Genomic DNA, 19,293 nt, shown 5'->3' on the forward strand with positions numbered 1-19,293 from the left:
AAGTTCTTAACCTGAAGCACTATTTCTGGCTTAGGTCTGTAACCTGAAGCGTATGTAACCTGAAGCATATGTAACCCAAGGTACCACTGTACTTAGCCAGATGGACCAATGGTCTGACTCAAGCTGTGTCTGCATGGCATTTTATTCTAGAATCAATGGGGACTGAATGCTTTCTTATCTACTGTTAAAACAAAACAAATTCCTTCCAGTAGCACCTTAAAGACCAACTAAGTCAGTTCTTGGTATGAGCTTTCGTGTGCATGCACACTTCTTCAGATGGTATCTGAAGAAGTGTGCATGCACACGAAAGCTCATACCAAGAACTGACTTAGTTGGTCTTTAAGGTGCTACTGGAAGGAATTTGTTTTGTTTTGACTATGGCAGACCAACACAGCTACTTATCTACTGTTGTAAACAAAATATGCCCTGATTCCCTTATGGGGGACACAATAGCCCTTACAGAGTCCTTTGTAGGTTCTCCATCGGTCAGAGAAAATAACAGAGGCCAACCAGAGAATATTGAGAAGCAAAGCAGCTAGTAAGCCTGATCTTTATTAAAGCTGTTGCAACTGAGTGCTCCCCTCACACGCAGGAAAGGAGGAGGACCCCGAACAATGGTGTGCCTGCCCTTATATAGACTTTTTAAATTGCACACCCTCAAACTCCAGACCACTCCCAGAAACATCATACATACATCACAGAAGGGGTGTAGCCCAGGACCACCCCCCCCCCCAATACATCACACATACATCACAGTGGGTGGACTACAACAGAATCCTGAGTGTGTTGTTTATCTCCTGTCTGGCAAGTTACCGGATTGCATTATCTGGGTTTTGGCCACTCTTTTTTCTTTTTTCTTTTTAATTTTTCATCATTTTAATAAATAACATTATGTTGCACAGTGGAATGAATGAGCATGTAAGTTAAGTGAGTTAGTTCTTGCGGACACAAGAGTCCTGAAAGCACTGCAGTTCTGGTAAGCATGCTGGGAGAAGGGTGTCTTCAGCTCTTCACAGGAGTAGGAGTTGGTTTCATGGCTTTTTAAAGATGGTGATAGTTTGGCAGGATTTCCATTAGGAAGTCCAGCTGCCGTGTTTGTGGCTGAGGCCGCTCAGTCTGCACTTGCCGAAGACAGTCAGCTCCACAGATGACCATGTTTTCAGGGATGACTTCGCAGGTGTTGACACTTCAGCAGGCTCCAAGGACGCAGCCGCTCGTCAAAATCACGTTCCTACCCACAAATGCTTTGGACTCAGTTACATTGTTGTCTCCTCTTTTCATTGCCTGGGAATAACAGCCAACTTCAAAGACATTGTTGGTGCCAACATTGTTTGGCTCCAACCTCCTCTGTATCAAGGGTAATGTTTTCAGGATAGTCATTTATGATCACTGCCTGTTCTTCTATGAGGTTACCTTCCCCAGTTACTATTGATCCAGCTTCTGCAATAATCCGTGCTTTGGGGTGAATGATGGTCCTAGGCCCAATTGTCACATCACCCTTGATTTCACTCTCGACACAGACAGCAGCTCCAGGAGCAGTCTTTACACTCTTCTGCGCCTTCTCTGCCATCTTGTCCTCCCTCTCCTTTTGGCCACTCTTTTGTTATTATAACTACTTAATTCCTGAATCTAGGTCACAGTTCACAGGCTCACCCTATTCACACCTTAAATGTGCCCTTAAGGCAGGATTTGTGGGCACAAAGACAATGGGGAGGGTTTTTTTTCATTTCTTCCCTCCTTGCAGAGAAACATTTGGTCAGTTTGGGAGAGTCAAAATGGTTTCAGGACTGTACTGTTTCAAATATGTGGTTTATGGATTTATGTACGTGTCTGCCTTGTACATTTAATTTATATATTTGAGACCTTAAATTCTTAGAACACTACACAGGCAACACACAGGCAAGACCTACTGCATATTTCCGCCTGCCTTCTTGAGAAAGCAGCTTTCTTCCAAAAATAAAAGCTCATCGCAGATTGATTCTGCACTACCGCCCCCCCCCCCAGCACAGATGTAGGCACCTGTGGTAACTGTGGGTGTATCTGCACTGCTCCAATGGTTTTGTGGGTGCGCAAGCGCCTTGTATCAAAGTAACAGCAGTTGTATCGGCTTTCCAAAGCAAATGAATCCTAACTCAGATTCTGGTTCATAGATAAAGACGTCTGTTTGCAGCTTACAGCTTCTTTCTCTTTGGTTTCCCAGGATGCCAGAGCAAGATTAGGTCTTCATGCTGTCTCTGAGTAGCTGCTCAGTGGAATGCCATCTACCACACCCTGAGCCCCCAAAGGAAATGGGGGGTGAGGTGTGAAAGTCAACATGCTGCAGCGCCAAGTGAAGCTGACCCCTAGTGGCCACGTTTGGAATGACGCGTGTTTATTGCAGCCGCCCAGAACCATTCTAGAGAGGACAGAGGGACTCTCAGCGATGGGAGGAGAAGACAGTTGGAGTAACAAAAACCAGAACCTTTGGACTCAATTAAGGAGGGCTGGCGAGATGGAAAATGAAGCCATCCACAGCCGAAGCGGATGTGAGGGGACGTTAAGCAGTGTGCGCAGCTGAAGAGAAAGAGGGTTTGCTGCTACTGTGTGCCTCCAAAGGAATTGCCTACGAGTACAAAGCCTGGCGGGAAGTGGTCCCTCTTCCAGAATGAGGGGGGAATTCTGTCCTATGATGGGAAACTCACAAAATAGCTAAAATGCTGCCCTGTGGTTGTGTGTGGGAGCCAGCTTCATTTAATGTAGGGGTATACATACAAGCTTTTGAGTTACCCGTCGTTCTTTATTAGTAAGTATGGAAATGCAGTAGTGAGAGCAAGAGACCAAGGGCCGCATTACCTGCAACTATGTTTAGTCACCTCAGTTACATAGATAGCAAGTTTAACACACACACACTCACATGGTATACAATTTATTATTATTATTATTATTATTATTATTATTATTATTATTCTATATGTTACAACTGAGCAGCTGCCCTCCGCCCACATACTGTAGCACCAAGATATTTAATGGTTCATGTCTGGTGATGAGATTGTAATGCAGGAAGCCTCTTCTGTTTTGTTTTTTGGAGTCCAAGGTAGGTTTGGGGTGGGGGCGCTGAGCCCCTGCCTGAAGGTGGGGAGGCCCTGCAGGCAGCTGGTGTCCCGCTTGGCAGCTCAGAAATTGTGCTGACTAGTGTGTTCATGGTCAGACTCTGGTTCTGCCGACATACACGACCCCTGGCACCGGACCGTCACCTCCCTGGGACAAACACCTTGCAGCGGGATGATCAGGCACCTCACTTATCAATGAAACATGCAAAGAAAAGTGCCAGGGATGTTGATGGCTCAGTATCAATAAATAATAAGACAAATGAAATCACTTCTCCTAAATGTCAACAGACACACCCAAGTGAGCTGCCAGAGCATTTTTCAGAGCTATGGAGGCCATTCCAGTAACAATCAGAGGCAGGGCAGAGACTTGGAGCCAGAATTCCTGGCTTTGGTATTAGTATCTGGAAAGGGAATGGGGAGGGTGTAGTTTCTGACTGATTCAAAAGGTGGTGTGGGGTGTTTGTTTCTCTTGTTTTAGCAGCCCCCTTTTTGTGCTCTTCACTTTAAATTAACATTATTAACCACTGAAGGGGACTGCAGATTAATCTGTAGTTCCAAGGGGAGGGAGAGCCAGCTGCTGTCACTTCTTTTAGTAGACAAGGGCTCTTTACAGCAGGTGAAAATTCAACAGTTGAAGCACTCTTCTCCATGACAGGAAATGGAAAGAAGCAGAAGTCCTAGAAAAGGAAGAATGGATACAAAAACTTATGGAATATGCAGAAATGGTGAAACATGCCAGAAGAATAAGAAATCAAAACAACAAACTCTTTAAAAAAGAATGGAAACAGATAAATTGTAAACAGATAAAAACATGAGCAGGATTATTGTAATAACCTGCAGTTTTATAAGAGTATATATTTACAGTAGATAATTAAACAAGTAAATTAAATGAATTTGGATATGCAGAAGATATGAAAAAAATTAAGGAACTACAGAAAGGGGGAAGAAAGTCAGATTTTGAAATGTTAAACGGATTGTAAAATTAATGAAATGTATAGATTTTAAAAGTATAAATAAAAAAGGAAAAGATTTTCTTTTGTATTTTGCCTACCACCCATGGATACTATAGGATCCATGAAAGGAAAATATGAATAATGACCCCAGTTGTTTAGATTTTCAGTAGAGAAAGGAGTGCCCTGCATTTAGTTTTGAAAAAGTTTTCCTTAAAACCACACAGGGCAGCCTAGATGCAACCCTTGACCCTCCTAGGTCCAGAAGTGAGGAGATTGCCAAGGGTTACTTCGTATTGAGAGAAAGAGGGTCGTGCTCACATGGGGTATTTTCTTTATTATTATTTCTCATGGAGGACTAAAAAAAGAGAAGAGAACTTGGCAGAATGCTGCAGAAATGGATGGTTGCCCAGATCTCCCCAAACGGGGGGGGGGGGGGACTGAGCTAGCGCTAGAAAAGTAAAGGTGAGAAAGTCGTCAACCCAGCAGGACAGGATGCTCCTCTCAAGTTCTCCAAGCTCCAGCAGGCGAGGCTTTGTCTGCTTGTCCATCCTTTCCTAGTCAAGCCCCAGGGCGGGGTGTCAGCAGGCAGGATTCTGCGTTTGACTCTGGCTAACTGAGATCATGGAAAATAATAACAGCAACACACCCACCCTTCCAAATGTTGCAAAACATTTGCTTAGGCAAAAGCCTCGGGGAACATTGTGAGGCTGCCTGGTGGGTATGAGAATCTATTCCCAGAGCCTGCAGATTGTGTGGCCCAAACACAGGTGCCATGGATCCCCACACCTGACTCAGATGCAAAGCAGCCTGGGAAAACATTGCTGCCTTCTGATGCCCTATCACCCCACATCCTGTCTTAGATCAGATCAGACTATTCAGGCTCTTACCTCAGAATGGTCTGCACTGGCCGTGAATGTCTCTGCAGGGTTTGAGGCGAGGGACATTCCCAGCCCTGCCAGGAGACGGCAGGGACCGAACCTGGGAGCTTCTGCATGCAAAGCAGAATCTCTACCGCTGAGCTATGGCTCTTCCTCTGCTTTGAATGTCTGTGCACAGTGTCATTCGGAAAGGAAGGAAGGAAGGAAGGAAGGAAGGAAGGAAGGAAGGAAGGAAGGAAGAGGCATCCTCCTACATGCGTGCAGAGTGCCTTTCTCAAAAACTTGGAATACACTGGGTTTTCAGTCATAACGTTTGGCATTGAGATAGTTCATTCCAAAAGTGCTGAAGACTCAGCAGAACATGATTCCAGCAGAATAGCCTCACCAGAATAGTCCTGTAGGGCAGAACATTATTATCACCATATTTCAGGTACAAGGTCAGGAGGACAGGGGTTAGTTGCCTCAGGGCTCCCTCACACTTCCTTTTGTGCTGTGTTTCTAGACACGGTTCTGGGTTTAAAAGCTCCATTCTATGATTCTGTGCCAAAGGGACTAAAACAAAAGCAAAACCAGTCAGACAGAGAGCTTTAAAACGCAGACCTGAGCCTGGAAAGCATAGTTAAAAGGAAGTGAGAAGGAGCCTTTCATCTACCTAATGCTACCTAGTGGCTAGCCCGTGGCTCACTGGATGTTGCTGGACTCCAGCTCCCATCATCCCTGATCATTGGCCATGCTAGTTGGGGCTAATGGGAGCTGGAGTCCAGCGACACCTTGGGAGCCACAGGTTCCTCACTCACTGTCCAGTGGCATGTGGTCAGTGGACTAGGGGGACTAGGCTACTCCTCTAAATGCTCCTGGTAAATTAGAATATTAAAGTATTAAAGCCTGGCACCTCCTTCCCAAAACCCAGGAAGCTTCTGCCCAGCCCAGGGAGGGAGGTGCAGTGGTCATGTGCACGACATCTCCCCCATTGCCCCCACAAGCCTCTGGCCCTAACTGTTCCTCTATGAAAAATGTCACTGCATGCCACTGCCACTGAGCTAGTGAGGTCATAGGTATAAACGCTATCTAAAAACAGGAGCTGGGGATGTGCAGTGCACTAGACAAGGGGCTGCACATCCTCTGTCTCTCCTCTGTAATTCAAGCAGTACCCTTCATCGCTGACATCACCTTACTTAAACAGGGCACCTGCACCTCTTCAGGACTATACAGAACTTGCATCCTGCCAACCCTGCTGCCTAGATGTAGAATTTAGAAGCAGGAGAAGAGATGTCTCATTAGTTACTGGTTTAACCAACTCCAATTCTGCCTTGATAAGAGGTAAATTCCTGAATCCGAAGATAAATAAGGGTTTTCCAATCTGACCAAACTTCCTTCCTTATGCTGAATACAGTAAAACTTAATTGGAACAAAGGGACTCAGTCCTGGAGTGCCCCTAAGCATGTGCAGAGTACCATTGTCAGTTCCCTCATAACAAGGCTATAGATGTAATGATGTGTGTGATGAAGCATTAGAAAAAGCCTCACTTCTTTTTTAAAGTTTTAAACCAAGGAGACCTCTTAGGAAGCTAGTGTATTGCTTTTATTTTATTGTTCTTTTTTATAAATAAATAATATTCCCAAATCTCAATTTTAAACAGATCACAATCTGACAGCACTATATGTCTCCTCAGAACCTTATTCAAGAGAGATCATACCCAGAAAAAGTGTGCATAGGATTTTAACCTGGGAGCTGTTAACCATCTCTGCCTCTCAGATGTGGTTGGGACTCCCACTCCCACGAGCCCCACTAGGCATGGCCAAAGATCAGAGATGATGGAAACTGTAGTCCAAAGACATCTGAAGGGCTATGTAGGTTTCGTATCCTTGCGCTGATTAAAGGAGAGGGTGCCTAGCTCAGTGAGCTATGGCTTCTCCAAATAGAAGGATTTGGATGCCTTGGGCTGTGTGCACACTGTACTTTTAAAGCACACATTTTCACTCAGAGAATCCTGGGCACTGTAGTTTGTGAAGGGCTGGTGGGGATTGTAACTCTGCAAGGGATAATCTCAGGGCTTTATATCAGCAGGAACTCACCGGACTCAGTTCTGGCCCCTCTCAGGTGGGCACCATTGTTGTTATAAGAGAACAAGGGAGGCATTCGTGGTGATAAACTACAGTGGTACCTCAGGTTACAGACTCCACTAACCCAGAAATAGTACCTCGGGTTAAGAACTTTGCTTCAGGATGAGAACAGAAATCATGCTCCGGCGGTGCAGTGGCAGCGGAAGGCCCCATTAGCTAAAGTGGTGCTTCAGGTTAAGAACAGTTTCAGGTTAAGAACAGACCTCCGGAACGAATTAAATACTTAACCCGAGGTACCACTGTACTGGATAAACTACAGTGCCCAGAATTCTCGGGGGGGGGGGTGCTTCACATGCTCCTTCAAGCTGAGCACACTGTGAATGCAGCCTTGCCCCTGGAATCCAACAACACTTGGAGGGTAACAGGAAGTGAGATGACCTGTGAACAGAGCCACTGGGGGCTGACTGATCGTTCAAATGCGTTTAAGTCAGCGAATGTATCATTGGGAGAGAAAACCTGGTGCAAGGGAGTGGACAGGGTTGTCCAAATCTGGTTATTAGACACAAGCGTTTAATACAGTGATCAGATTGTCTAGAACCCCATCGTCATGCAAATGGCACTCTCCTCCATGCCAGCTCCTGGTTATCCGAACACTTTAGGATTTGGGGGCATCCCTCTGCTCCAGCAACACCCCCCGAAAAAAAAAACCCCTGTCCAATTCAAACACAGCCCTCTAGATTTTTATTTGAGGGGCGGGGAGTTAAAACCTGACTCGGTTTATTAAATTTCGTTTCACTCGGTTGACTCTTAACTGCGTTTTCATGGTAACGCAGGGCAACCAATCACAACCAAACCCTTTCGACCCCCAAAAATTGGCACAGAGTGCTCGATTTCCTTCAAGCAAGGAAAACCCCAATGTGACATCATCAATTCTTGCAAAACCGGAGAACTTTACCGCCGCTTGCAAAACGGAGCAGTTAATTTTTTGGGGGGAGAACTCGCTTTGTGTGTGCGCGCGCGTGGTTGTTGTGTGTGTTTTTAGGTGTGTGTGGGAGTTTAAAGCCAAATCTAGAACTCAAAACTTTTTCCAAATATTCATCAGAGCTGTTCCTGGCTCCCCTCCAAAATTCGCAGCGCTGGCAGTTTAATGAGATCCATCCTGCCCACCCCCTGTCCCGTCGAGGTGGGGGCGGGCGGGAGACTCCTCCTTTTTGTGAGTCATTCTCGGGCAAGGGAGGGAGGGGAGGCGGCGAGCCTCCGGAGCACTCACGTTCCGGGCGGGTTGGAGAAAGAAGACTTGGGCGAGCGACCATCCGGAGCGCCGGCTGGGATTTTGCTCCGGCCTCTCAGCCCATCCACCGAGCCCCCCTCTCTCCACCCCGCACCCCCAGGCCCAGCTATGTTGCCCCGGGCCCTGCTGTTCCTCTTCGGCGTGCCCTGCGCTTGGGGCTTCAACCTGGACGCCGAGGCGCCGGCGCTTTTTCGCGGCCCCCCCGGCAGCTCCTTTGGCTTCTCGGTGGACTTTTACCTCCCGGACGCGCAGAGGTAAGGCGAGGCAAGGGCCGGGGGACACACTTGGTGGGTGTATATTTTTTTGCGGAGGGGCATAGTGGGACAACTTTCACTCTCTTCACATACACCCCCGCATTAATCCGGGGACTCGGATTGTCTGTGAAAATGGGAGTGGAGGTGGGGATACTTGGTCGAGGGACGTGCGCGCACATCCTCCAAGGTGCAGGAGATTTAGCAAAGCTTGGATAAGAAGTTAGAAAGGGAAACGAAATGGAATTGGCTCCGATTGAATTGGCTTCGGAAAGTGTATTCTCTCTCTCCCCCCCCCCCGCCCCGCACGACTCCACAAATCACGCCCCCCCTCCCTCGGCTGGCCCGCCGCCCGTTCCCTCTTCCCAGCCCCACTAAGTGGTTGCAGACCCACCGTGCCCCGCCCGGTGCGTTTCCTCCCAGCCCGCTCCCGTTACTCGGGATCTCCGCCCCGCGCACTCCCCTTGGGCGACGGCGCCGCTGCTGCTGCTGTTCCGCGGGAGAGACGCGCGCCGGCCCAGCCCGCCGCAGGCGAGACGGGAGGATTTTCCGTGCGCGCCCCCCTCGCCTCGCCGCTCTCCGTGCGCCCCCAACAGGCTCCCAACGAAGCATTTCCTGTAATCGGAGCTCCGTCCCGCCGCTCTTGTTCCAGAGATTGGGGGGGGGGCGGAGAACAGAAGAAGGGGGTCGGCTTGGGGTTGAATGAGCTGGAGTTGGGGGTGGAGAGAGAGAGAGAGACGCACAGTCGGTACCAAACCTTTTGTCGGGACCAGGACTAGGGAAGTGGGTCTCTAGCTTGGGACAAAGCGGAGGAGGAGGGTGGGAGCCTGATTGTTTCTCTTCTCTCTCTCTCTCTCTCTCTCTCTCTCACACACACACACACACACACACACACACACACAAAGGTGTGCTTAGTGAAGTAGCAAAGTTACTGTACTTACTTTCCTTGCTCCACTCAGTCTTTTCATATGGTGTTTTGGGGGAATGGGCAGGTTGGTGGGGAGGAATTTGGCAAGGCAAAATGCTGAAGATCCTGCTCTGGATTCCTCTCCCAATTCGAGAGAGGGGCCTTATTTGCATCTGCTTTGGACGCAGCAGGTCCCAGGTGTTCATTCTTTAGCATCCTCAGTCCGGCTGGGAAAGACTGCTTCTCTGAAACCCCCAAGGGAGCTGCTGCCAGTCAGTGTAGACAGTACTGAGCTGGATGGGCCAGTGCTCTGATTCAGTATAAAGCAGCTTATGTGGTGGCTGATGAGCAGAGCATCCAGCTAATCCACCCTGGACTTGACGGCCAGACTTGCCCATGCGGAGGGCGTCTAGCAGAAGAAAGCATGCTCAGATCCCCTTCCTCTCTGGCCAGGATGTTCAAGGCATCTAGAGGGTCGGGTGTTGAGGACACATCCGCATCCTGGTATGGTCATCGGAAAAGAAAGGATGCTGCTTGAGACAGTGGGAATATTGTGACTGAATATCTCTCCGTCTGTGACAAGGAGGGGCAAGCTGAGTAGGGCAGCTCCTCCTGCTTGTGCACACACCAGAAGTCTGGAAGGCTTGCGCAAGTCAGAGGTGGGGTGGGTCATGTGGCACAAAGGGGAGTACAGGTGGGGGCACTTGTGCACGTAAGAGACTTCTTCCACCTCCCAACTGAGCTGCTGCTGCTGCTGAGCAAGTGGGTGGGATGTTCCAGTGGTGCCATTAGACAGAGGTGTCAAGCCCCCCCCCAAAAAAAAATTAAATGAAAGAGCCAAACCCCCCCCCCATTGGTGGGCATTGCCATTCCAATGTTGTGTGTGTGCCATGACATGTGATTGATTATGTGGGACCAGGGCCGGCTTGCCCATAGGCGCTAGGGGTGCAGGACATCTGGGCACCGGGCTCTTAGGGCCCGAGATTTGGAGTCCGGGGATTGAAGAGCCAGGCCAGCCGACAACCGCTGCCGAGCAGAGCAGAGCCCCAGAGCAGAGCCCGTCGGAGCACTGCAGGCTTTTCTGCTGCGGGTGCTGCCCTCCTGCGCACGTGGGATTGGCGGGCCGTTGAGAGGCCTGCCCAGCGCATGCACGCTGCTCACACAAGGCCCGCAGCTTCCCTCCCAAGCCTCTGGGAAATGCTCTCCTTGGGGACGCTGGGCAGTTTTTTGCACCCCGGTGCCGCATACGCTAAAGACGGCCCTATGTGGGACAGGGCTTCCCTGCCCCTCCAATATTTTGTTCAAGTTGGCACCCCTGCCATTAGATCAGGACGTGATAATTGAAATGTTTAATTAAGGGCTTCCCCATTACAACTAATAAATCTGTGGTGTAAAATTACTGTATTTTTCCATATATAACTCAACCCCATGTATAAGACGACCCCTATTTATTCTTTTGTAAGTTCGCTGAGCTGTTGAGCAGCTTTTCAATGAGCCCCCAGTAATACACCGCATAGTGGCACTCACCAAATACTCTTTCTAAGCCAGGAAGAGTGGCTAAGCAGCCTCTTCTCTGACATTTCCCTGCTACTGCCGCAGCACCAGCCCTTGCTTACTTAGCATATTAACCCGTATTAAGAGGACCCTCAATTTATCACAAAAAAATTCAGAAAAAGGTCGTCTTATACATGGAAAAATACGTTACCTAACTTCACTTAGGTTTTCAACTAGTGCCACCAACAGTACACATTCAAATACGTATATCATTTCTTAAATTTTATATACTGTCCTTCCACCCAAAGGAGCCCACTAGCTGTGTAGTGGATTTAGTCCCAAATATCTCCTTTTGGTCCAGCTTTCCTGAAGGACCTTTAAATGCTGGTGCAATACAGTGTGCAGTGGCTTGGAATAAGTTCCATTTAATTCACTGGGACATCCTCCCAAGTAAACATGCATGCAACCAGCTTGAAAATCTCTGAACTTGTATACATGCCTAGGTTTGCACTCTCTTCTAATTGACACACAGGGAATCTATGCTGTATACCCTGAGATGAGAGCTGCCCCTCGCTCACAAAAGTGCACCAGAGGAGAGTTGGGAAGGAAAAACTCCACCCTTCCAAGTTTCTTTCAACATCCCCTGATTGTGTAGACGAAAGAATGGTTTCTGAGCATTAAAAGAAAGAAAGAAAGCAGTAACTAATCTGCCATGAGCGGTACTTGGGACACGCCCTTATAATGTGGCAAATGGCGCCTGATGCTTCAGAAGAGCCAGCGTAGTTCAGTGATGAGAGTGTTGGCTTTAAGAGAGCTAAGAAACCCAGGCTCAAAGTCCCCACCCTATAAAGCTTGCAAGCCCAGGTTCCACCTAATGTAGTGAGCCAGAAGGTCACTGGAGGAAAGGAGGCCCTTGCACGATTCTGTGTAGTTTGTGCTGGAAATTGTTTAAAGAATGGCCTCCCTCTGAGGTCAAGGATAGGGAACATGTAGCCCTCCAGATGTTGGGCTTCAGCTCCCATCAGCCCTAGCCAACATGGCCAGTGGTTAGAGAGGTGGTGGTAGGTATAGTCGAGCAACATCTGGAAGGGTCATTCCTGTTCCAGGTGCACCAGTCACTGCTTTTGGCCTGGCTGAGATTGCCTTGGTAAACCATCCCAATCTTTGCAATCTTTGCTATATATTTATTCTGCTTTTCCAAGAAACTTGGGGCACCATGCATGGTCCCATCCCCGAAGATTATCCTCACAACAACGCTTTGAGGAAGGTTTGCCTAAGAGAAGGGGACCACGCCCGAGATAACCAAGTGAGCATTTGTAAAAATTAACCTCATGTTTTCCCCAGTGTAAGCCCATCACTCTACCCACTACATTACATCGCGCAAGGTGGTGGGGGCGGGCCTCTCACTTACTGGCATCTGGTTCCATGCAGCGAGGGCTGGTTCCAGGTTTGAAAGGGCTCTGAGAATGTCAAGCAATGCTGAGCAGCCTGGGTGTGGACGCTCTCTTAATTTCCCACAATGCTCTGCAGCCAACACTATCCTCCAGATGTCGCTGGACTCTGCGGCTCCTCTCATTGCTGATGATTGGCCACGCTGGTTGCTGTTGATGGAAGGAGGAGTCCAGCAACATCTGGAAGGTAGCAGCTTGGTTACCCAGAGTGATGCTAGGTTGGGGACTTTGCAGGAAATTGGCCTGGTGACTAGATCCAGCTGATGGGTGTGCTGGTCCAGAAAAATAACAAGTGAGGGAGGCATCACTTTGGGCCCTGCCAAGGTTTTTGGGGCCCTGGCAGCTGCCCCAGCATGCCAGGTGCTGACACCAATCGCATCATGCCCTCAGGACTTGCCTATCTGCATTCTCTTTGTCAATGAGTTGTTGTTGTTGTTTTTTGCGGGGAGGAAGGGGAAATTAGCTCCTCCCAGATTGGTGAAACTCCGCATGCCCTCCCATTTCCCCCATTTAATCCATACCATCCCAGTAACACTGTCACACAAGCAGGAGCAAATGAGGCACCCTTCGGTCAGATGTCCACCCGCAGCCGAGGGGCAGAAATGGAACTTAATGTGACATCATGCCAGATTCCAGATATGAATTGGTGGATGTTCCTTTTCAGGCAGTTCCCAGTAGTGCTTGCACTTGTCTGGAGAAGTTCTCATTGGGCTCTGCCCTCTGTGAGCTTGCAAGAAGCAAATGCAGCATCCTTCCCAACATTACGCTGCTCAGAAAGAGCCCAGTCGTCCTGGGCATCTATCTGGCAGGCTGCCTTGCTTGGTGTTGAGCCCTGGCTCTGAGCCAGACACTGAAACCGCCAGGCCCTCTCCTCTCCCCAAGAGACAAGAGATAGATCCCAGGAGTCCTGGCCCTTCGTGCCTCAGCAGGGATGGGCTGGCATGTGCAGCAACTTGATTCTTCGGGCTCCCACTTTCTAGGAAGGCTGCCTGAAAGCCAAAGCACGGTGCTGTGTGTGATGTGTTTTCTCCGCCACCACCACCGTGGCCTGGTTTAGGCTTCTCCACAGGAAACAAGATTGTCTTTGGAGTACTAGCAGGCTGTTTTGAGATCTAAAGCAGACTTTGGAATGAGGATCTTTCAGCTGTGCTTAGCAAGCACAGTGGCTGGCTCAAATGTGATAACATTCCTATATACGGGATGCATTTGCATGCAGGAAATAAGATGCAGCCCTGCTTGTGGATCTTTATGTGTGATGTTTGCACATAGGCTGCAATGTGCATGCAGACTGGAAAGCCACAGGCTTCTTACAGGGGTGGGTGGGACAGCCTTCAGTAGCACATTGCACATATACCAGCCATAATGTGTGCACTGGTTGCATGTTATTTACCCCACATGTGGGGTTCTCTTTTTTGTCACATTTGTAGCAACTCTTGATAATGAGTGGATAGGACAGTTCTGTGGTCCAGTTTGCTTTATCTTTCATCTGGATGCTTGTTTGGTTCTCTTCATGCCAGTAGTCAAGAAGAGAGTGCAATGAGTTCTCTCACTCACACCTCCTTGTAGGATGCTGGTGTTACCAAGAAGGAATAGAGCAGGGATAGGGAACATGTGATTCTCCAGACGTTGTTAGACTTCATCTCCCACCACCCCTGGTGATTGGCCATGCTGGATGGGGCTGATGGGAGTTAGATTGCAAAAATATCCAAAGAGCCGTAAGTTTTCCACCCCAAGATATATTTGTATGTTGATAGTGGTGCTGTTGTGACCCACCTTAGATCAGGCCGGGACTGCATCTGAACAGCCACAAGTTCCCCAGCTCTGGAATAGAATAGGGTTAATAATATCTGTCTGTCAAGTGTGGAATGGGGACAGTCTGACAGTAGCTTAGGATCAGGCCTGTGAAGATAAAATGAGGCCATGGCAGAGAGAGCATGAGTGCTATTTTGAGGCCCCTGGAGTTGTTGGCATCCATCTGTCTTGAGAGACAATGGAGGGAGGGAGCTTCCAGGGATGAAGTTAAACTGCTGTGTTAGCAGCACTGAAGTGCCCCCCCCCCCCCAGGATGCAAGCCTGGACAGTGTGTGTGGAGGTCCTGGCCTGCCCAGATGATGTTCCCCCTTTCGGCCTTGCTGATGTGGTTCAAAGGAAAGCAGTACAATTGGCATGAGCTGGGCTGCAGGAGTTGCTGGAAGGAGGTGTGCAAGGCACCATCCAATCGCCTTAGGATTCCAATCTGGAAAACCTAGCCTTTTATTCTGAAGATATCCCACAAGGCAGCAGAGGTTTAGGATCAGCATTTCTTTCTGCTTGGTGGGCCAGATTCCCAGGCTGACAAGCCCCACTTGCCCCTCACTTCCCTCTACAACACATGTTGCCTTCTTGACTGTTGGACCCACTATTGGTCCGCTCAATCCACCAGAGCCTGCCTTTGCATGCAGGGCAAGTTCCTAACTCACTGAGGGATTGAGACCCATCAGCTACCCTCAGCTGGTTTAGCCGGCCAGTCAAAGCCATTCCTGGGGTGTGGCTGCTGTCGCATGCTGGCAGCTTCTAGGAGCCACAGGGGAGCTGAGTGCAGGGTGGGGACCAAAGGTGGGCAGACCACCCCAGAAGGAGTACAATGTGTCCCCCACCAGAAACACTACCCTAACACCCTATACACCCCTGTCCCTGGGAAAACCTGGTGCCCTCCAGACTATTGTTGGACTACAACTCCCATGATCCCCTGCCATTGGCCATGTTGGCTTGGGCTGATGGGAATTGACTCCAGCAGGTTCTGTGTCTCTGAGCAAGCACTTGGTCTTCCATTTAAGCTTCCAGACAGCCTTTGCTCCTTGACTGATTCCAGGGCTCTTAGGCAAGGACCAGCAAATTCAACTGCAATGCCCAACAGCCCTCCCCTTTCTGCTGATCTTCCGCTTCCCCTCTTCTCTGTTTCCATACTGCACTTGAGGGGCCTGAAGCTGCAAAAAATCAAGGCTGAGACAAAGAAGTGTCTGCCTAAGCAGCTGGAGCAGGTGTGCAGTGACCACAAACCCACCATGGTTGGCTCCCTAGAAACAATCCAGCCAGCAAGATGGTCCTAACTGCTGCATATTGCAGAGCTCAGTGGGGGTCTCCTGGTCAGGCAGCCCATTTCATAGCATTTTATAATTCTGAGCACAAGACACAAGGTTTGAACAGATCAACATTGGGCCATGAAGATGATTTCTCTGCTAAGTCATTGCTAAGAAGTGGCAACCTTTCCAGGTACTGCACAAGTTCACAATGGCTGGCTTGGCATCTGAGTAGCAGTCACTAATTAATTATGTAAAGTGAAAGGGACAAAGAACATTCCATGCATGTCTTTGTCCAGGCTGTTGCTTGAAATTCTTGGCAAAAGATTTTGGTCTAGGATCTAGATTTGGACAGGAGACAGGAGGGACGTGCATTGAACCCTAAAGAGTTGGCAGTTGGCCCACAAGGATCCCTCAGAGATGTTTAATATCTCTGGTTCAGGGTATTAGTAAAGATGTAGTTATGCTCATTCTGTCTGGGTCAAGGGCAGTTCAGAATTAGCAGAGGATTGTTCCCTCAAAAGGCCCCTCCAAATGTTATTTTCCTCATGGTGATTATCGGGGAGGTTTTGGGCAATTCCTCCTTCAATACTGTTTCAAGGTGGAGAAACTGCTTCATTTTCAATCAGTGCGTGATCCTGTAAGTTTCTGCTGGACTAATGTAAATGTACTAGAAATTTTGCTGGTGGTGATGTTCTGTGTTTGTTGTGCAGGAGTACTTTTCCTGACAGCCATAATGTGTATTGTTGCACCAAAAGATGTTGCATTATATGCAGCAAAAAGCCCACCAACAGCAGCCTGCAGAGGCTCAAAATCACTCTTCTCAAGCTCCTGCTCTACATGTGTATCGTGGTCTCAGCTGTGTACAGTTGTAGGGAAACAAATGCAGCCTCTTAGATGTAGGCTTTTCTTAACAGCTTAGAGGCAAGCCCTAAAAAGTAATTTGTTTGCTCCCCCAACCCCTGCTTCTTTCAAAATATTTGTTTTTCAGTTTGTGTGTTCTAAATGGATGAGTCCTTTGTAATGTCCTGATGTCGTGTGTTACGGTGATATAGCATCATTCCATGCTTTGAGTGGGGTCTCATTGGCTGTCCTGAATGACATGGCTTGATTTCCTTGAAATGCAGTAATGTCAGGCATTGCTACATAATGGCAACCCATTTTCTCAATGGTACTAGATCTTCTGTGTAGACACACATGATGCTCTTCACAGAGGTTGTCCCCTTGCTACAGAAGTCCTCTATAGAAAAAAAGAGGACCAAGTCCATGATTCTCCCCCAGCTCCGTGAAAAAGGTACTTTTCCAGTAAAAAGTCCAAATGTTTCTTGTGCTCCCCCCACCCCCACCCCCCGCAAACACTGGTGGGTCTTTGTTCACAACCATTGTAACATAGGATGAAATGTCGGAATGAAACAAGAGACTTAGGGCAAGATGTGATAAGCCCTCCAAGACTCTGGAGACAATTGGAAATAGGTTCTTATCAACTACAGACAACAAACATAAATACATATCAAAAGCTGCTTTATACAGAGTCTAGCTCAGTGTTATTTACTCTTGACTGGCAGCATCTCTCCCAATATCTCCAGCAGAGGTGTCTGCTCAGCTCCGTTCCCTGAGGTCTCTTAAACTGCAGGGGTCTGGATCTGGGACTTACACATGGTAAGCATATATTCTTCCACTGAGCCATAGCTTAAAAAAAAGGAAAAAGTGCAAAACTCTTTGCAGCTCTTGCAAATGTGACCTTTTTATGGATCGCCAAAACAAAGTTCCTTGCCGAGATTCCAGGGCGGAAAGTGACAGCATTAGCTTTTTTATTGCAGGAAGGGTTGGTTGGTGCAAGGGGTGGGTTCTGTACATTCACTTCCTGGCAGGCTAAGCAAGCCTGGTGCTTCAGCGCCAACTGTCCCTGTTTTATGGTTCCTGTCCCTGCTAAATCACTGTCCTCCTTTTGTCTCTCGGAAAAACACTGAGTGTACATTGCAATACACACACAATAGATCTTCCCCCGCCCAGGGGAAGTTAAGTCTCTGCTTTTGGGAGGAGGATGTGTGCATGTTGAAGTTGGTGCGCGTGCATGTAAATGTATGTGCATGGACACACAAATCCAGTTTATTGCTTCCTTTCCTTCCTCCCTTCTCTTCTGTGCCTATCCAGATAGTAAATGTGTCTGAATGTGGCAGCTATTCCTATAGTAAGTACAACCAGATCCACTGAAAGACGTTGTATTAAGTTTTTATTTAAGCTGGGGGTGGGGGAACTATGGCAATTTTACAAAGAAACTGCTTCCAAACCAGAGCAAGGCAGCTGCTGCTGAGTATACAAATACACTGTATAGCTTCAGGCTCCACTGGGTCTGGTAGTTCAGTGGGTAGGATAGGGGCATGTTGCTGTTAAAACCACAAGGCTGTGGGTTCTAGGCCCATGGGGTTGAGGGATGGCTGTAGCTCAGTAGTAGAGCACTTGTTTTGCCAGCAGAAGGTGCCAGGTTAGGGTGGCAAGACATAAAAGTGAACAGGGCTCCTGCATTTTTGTGGAAGGAGGAATTTCAGAGGCTTTAGTTTGCCTGGGAAGCTCCAACTTTTGAAATTCCCTCTTCTGGGCAACAGCTGAAGGTGCAGGAGCTGCTGTCTTTTGCATTTGAATATTCAGTTCTAGGTTTGATCTCTGGCACCTCCAGGTAGAGCCTGAAAAGACTCCTGGTCTGAAACCCCGCAGAGCTGCTGAGAATCGATGTAGACAATCCTGAGCTATTTTATGGTGGGTACAGCGTTAGAAACTCAGATATATAAGCTAGGCACCCAATGGCACCTTAAACCAAGGTTATGTTCACCAAAACGGAACATCTAGTTTCCATTTTGGGGCAAGAGGGCTCTAAAGTCATATTTTTCAAAGGGTGGACTGATGGTGATTGATCAGTAAACATCTGGCTTGTTCAGATGACAACCTTGAGCTCAGTTAAGAGCTTTGAGAACTTAAAGAAGAAAAGTCACTTGATCCAGGGGCCGTCCACACATATATATTGTTCTATTCCTAGTTTTTATTAAAAGTTTTTTTGTGTTACAAAACAAACAGAAAAGAGAAGGTACCTCAGTTGTCTCCACTTTCGATTTGTAGTTTTTTCAGAGTTGGTTCACATTTAGTGATTGACACTTTTGCCATAGACATCTTGCATTTGAGGGAAGGAGACATGGGGTATTGTTCTTTCGTTCTATTGCGTATTATTAGTGTAGGGTGGTTGTGTCAGCATCACATTCGTAGGTCCTTTGTTTATGTATTTATTTATTTATTTATTTATTTATTTATTTGTATTGATAATGCAAGGGGGTCCTGAGCTTGGCTGGCTACGTTCAGTTGATTGCAGTGTGACTTGTTTGCAGAGGGGAGGTTGTTGCCGACCTCTTTTTCTTAAAGGCGACTGCTCCTGATCAGGCTGCACAGAAAAAGCATTTTGGTTCCAGAAATTCATTCCAATTGTGCAGATAAAATATAATTGATAGAATTCTACAGGGTGGGGCATTAGTGTGTGAAAACAGTGCAGATCCAATGATCCCCAGATAGTGGAGATGTCAGGTGCTATCCTGGTGCCTAGGCATCTTCACTTGGTCGCAAGTGGTCAAAAGCCAGGTGCAAAATGCTTGGCTAATATCAAACACAGGCCAGGGTTAGAAACTGGGATACAAAAGCTAGGAGCCATATGGCTCCTGGGGCCTGGATTGCGGGTGCTAAAACAGAATGTTTAGTTACCATTTGTGTGGGCGGGGGGATTTCTTTTTTAAAGACAGATAGCAGTATTTTTATTTTTTGCTGCTGGATAATTCAGGGGGTCTGCAGGGTAGCGCAGCAGCAAAAGATTCATC

At 48.0% G+C, this 19,293-nt stretch overlaps 1 protein-coding gene, 1 long non-coding RNA gene and 1 pseudogene across 5 annotated transcripts in view; 1 reads left to right on the plus strand and 2 right to left on the minus strand.

The window, feature by feature from the left end:
* Positions 1-612: 612 nt before the first annotated feature.
* On the minus strand, positions 613-1,854 carry LOC309335421 (dynactin subunit 6 pseudogene; annotated as a pseudogene). Its single transcript has one exon. The product of its transcript is annotated as a dynactin subunit 6 pseudogene (transcript).
* Positions 1,855-2,894: 1,040 nt separating this feature from the next.
* Positions 2,895-9,904, minus strand: LOC309336262. 2 transcript variants are annotated; one of them, XR_014153956.1, is made up of 3 exons: positions 9,467-9,904; positions 3,223-3,766; positions 2,895-3,188 (listed from the first exon to the last, which is right to left on the minus strand). It is a non-coding gene; the product is annotated as an uncharacterized lncRNA (long non-coding RNA). The 2 variants fall into 2 exon arrangements; XR_014153957.1 differs by lacking the exon at positions 9,467-9,904 and adding an exon at positions 8,920-9,046.
* Positions 8,238-19,293, plus strand: part of ITGA5 (integrin subunit alpha 5) — a 72,492-nt gene continuing 61,436 nt past the window's right edge. The window contains exon 1 of one of the 2 annotated variants that reach the window (XM_081851715.1): positions 8,238-8,528. In XM_081851715.1, coding sequence (XP_081707841.1) covers positions 8,383-8,528 — 146 coding nt within the window. In that variant the 5' untranslated portion in view covers positions 8,238-8,382. The remainder of the gene's footprint in view (positions 8,529-19,293) is intronic. The other variant, XM_081851713.1, reaches the window with a different exon arrangement.

Source organism: Podarcis erhardii (assembly GCF_964252035.2).
Source record: "Podarcis erhardii genome assembly, chromosome: 2".
NCBI classification, from domain to species: Eukaryota; Metazoa; Chordata; class Lepidosauria; order Squamata; family Lacertidae; genus Podarcis; species Podarcis erhardii.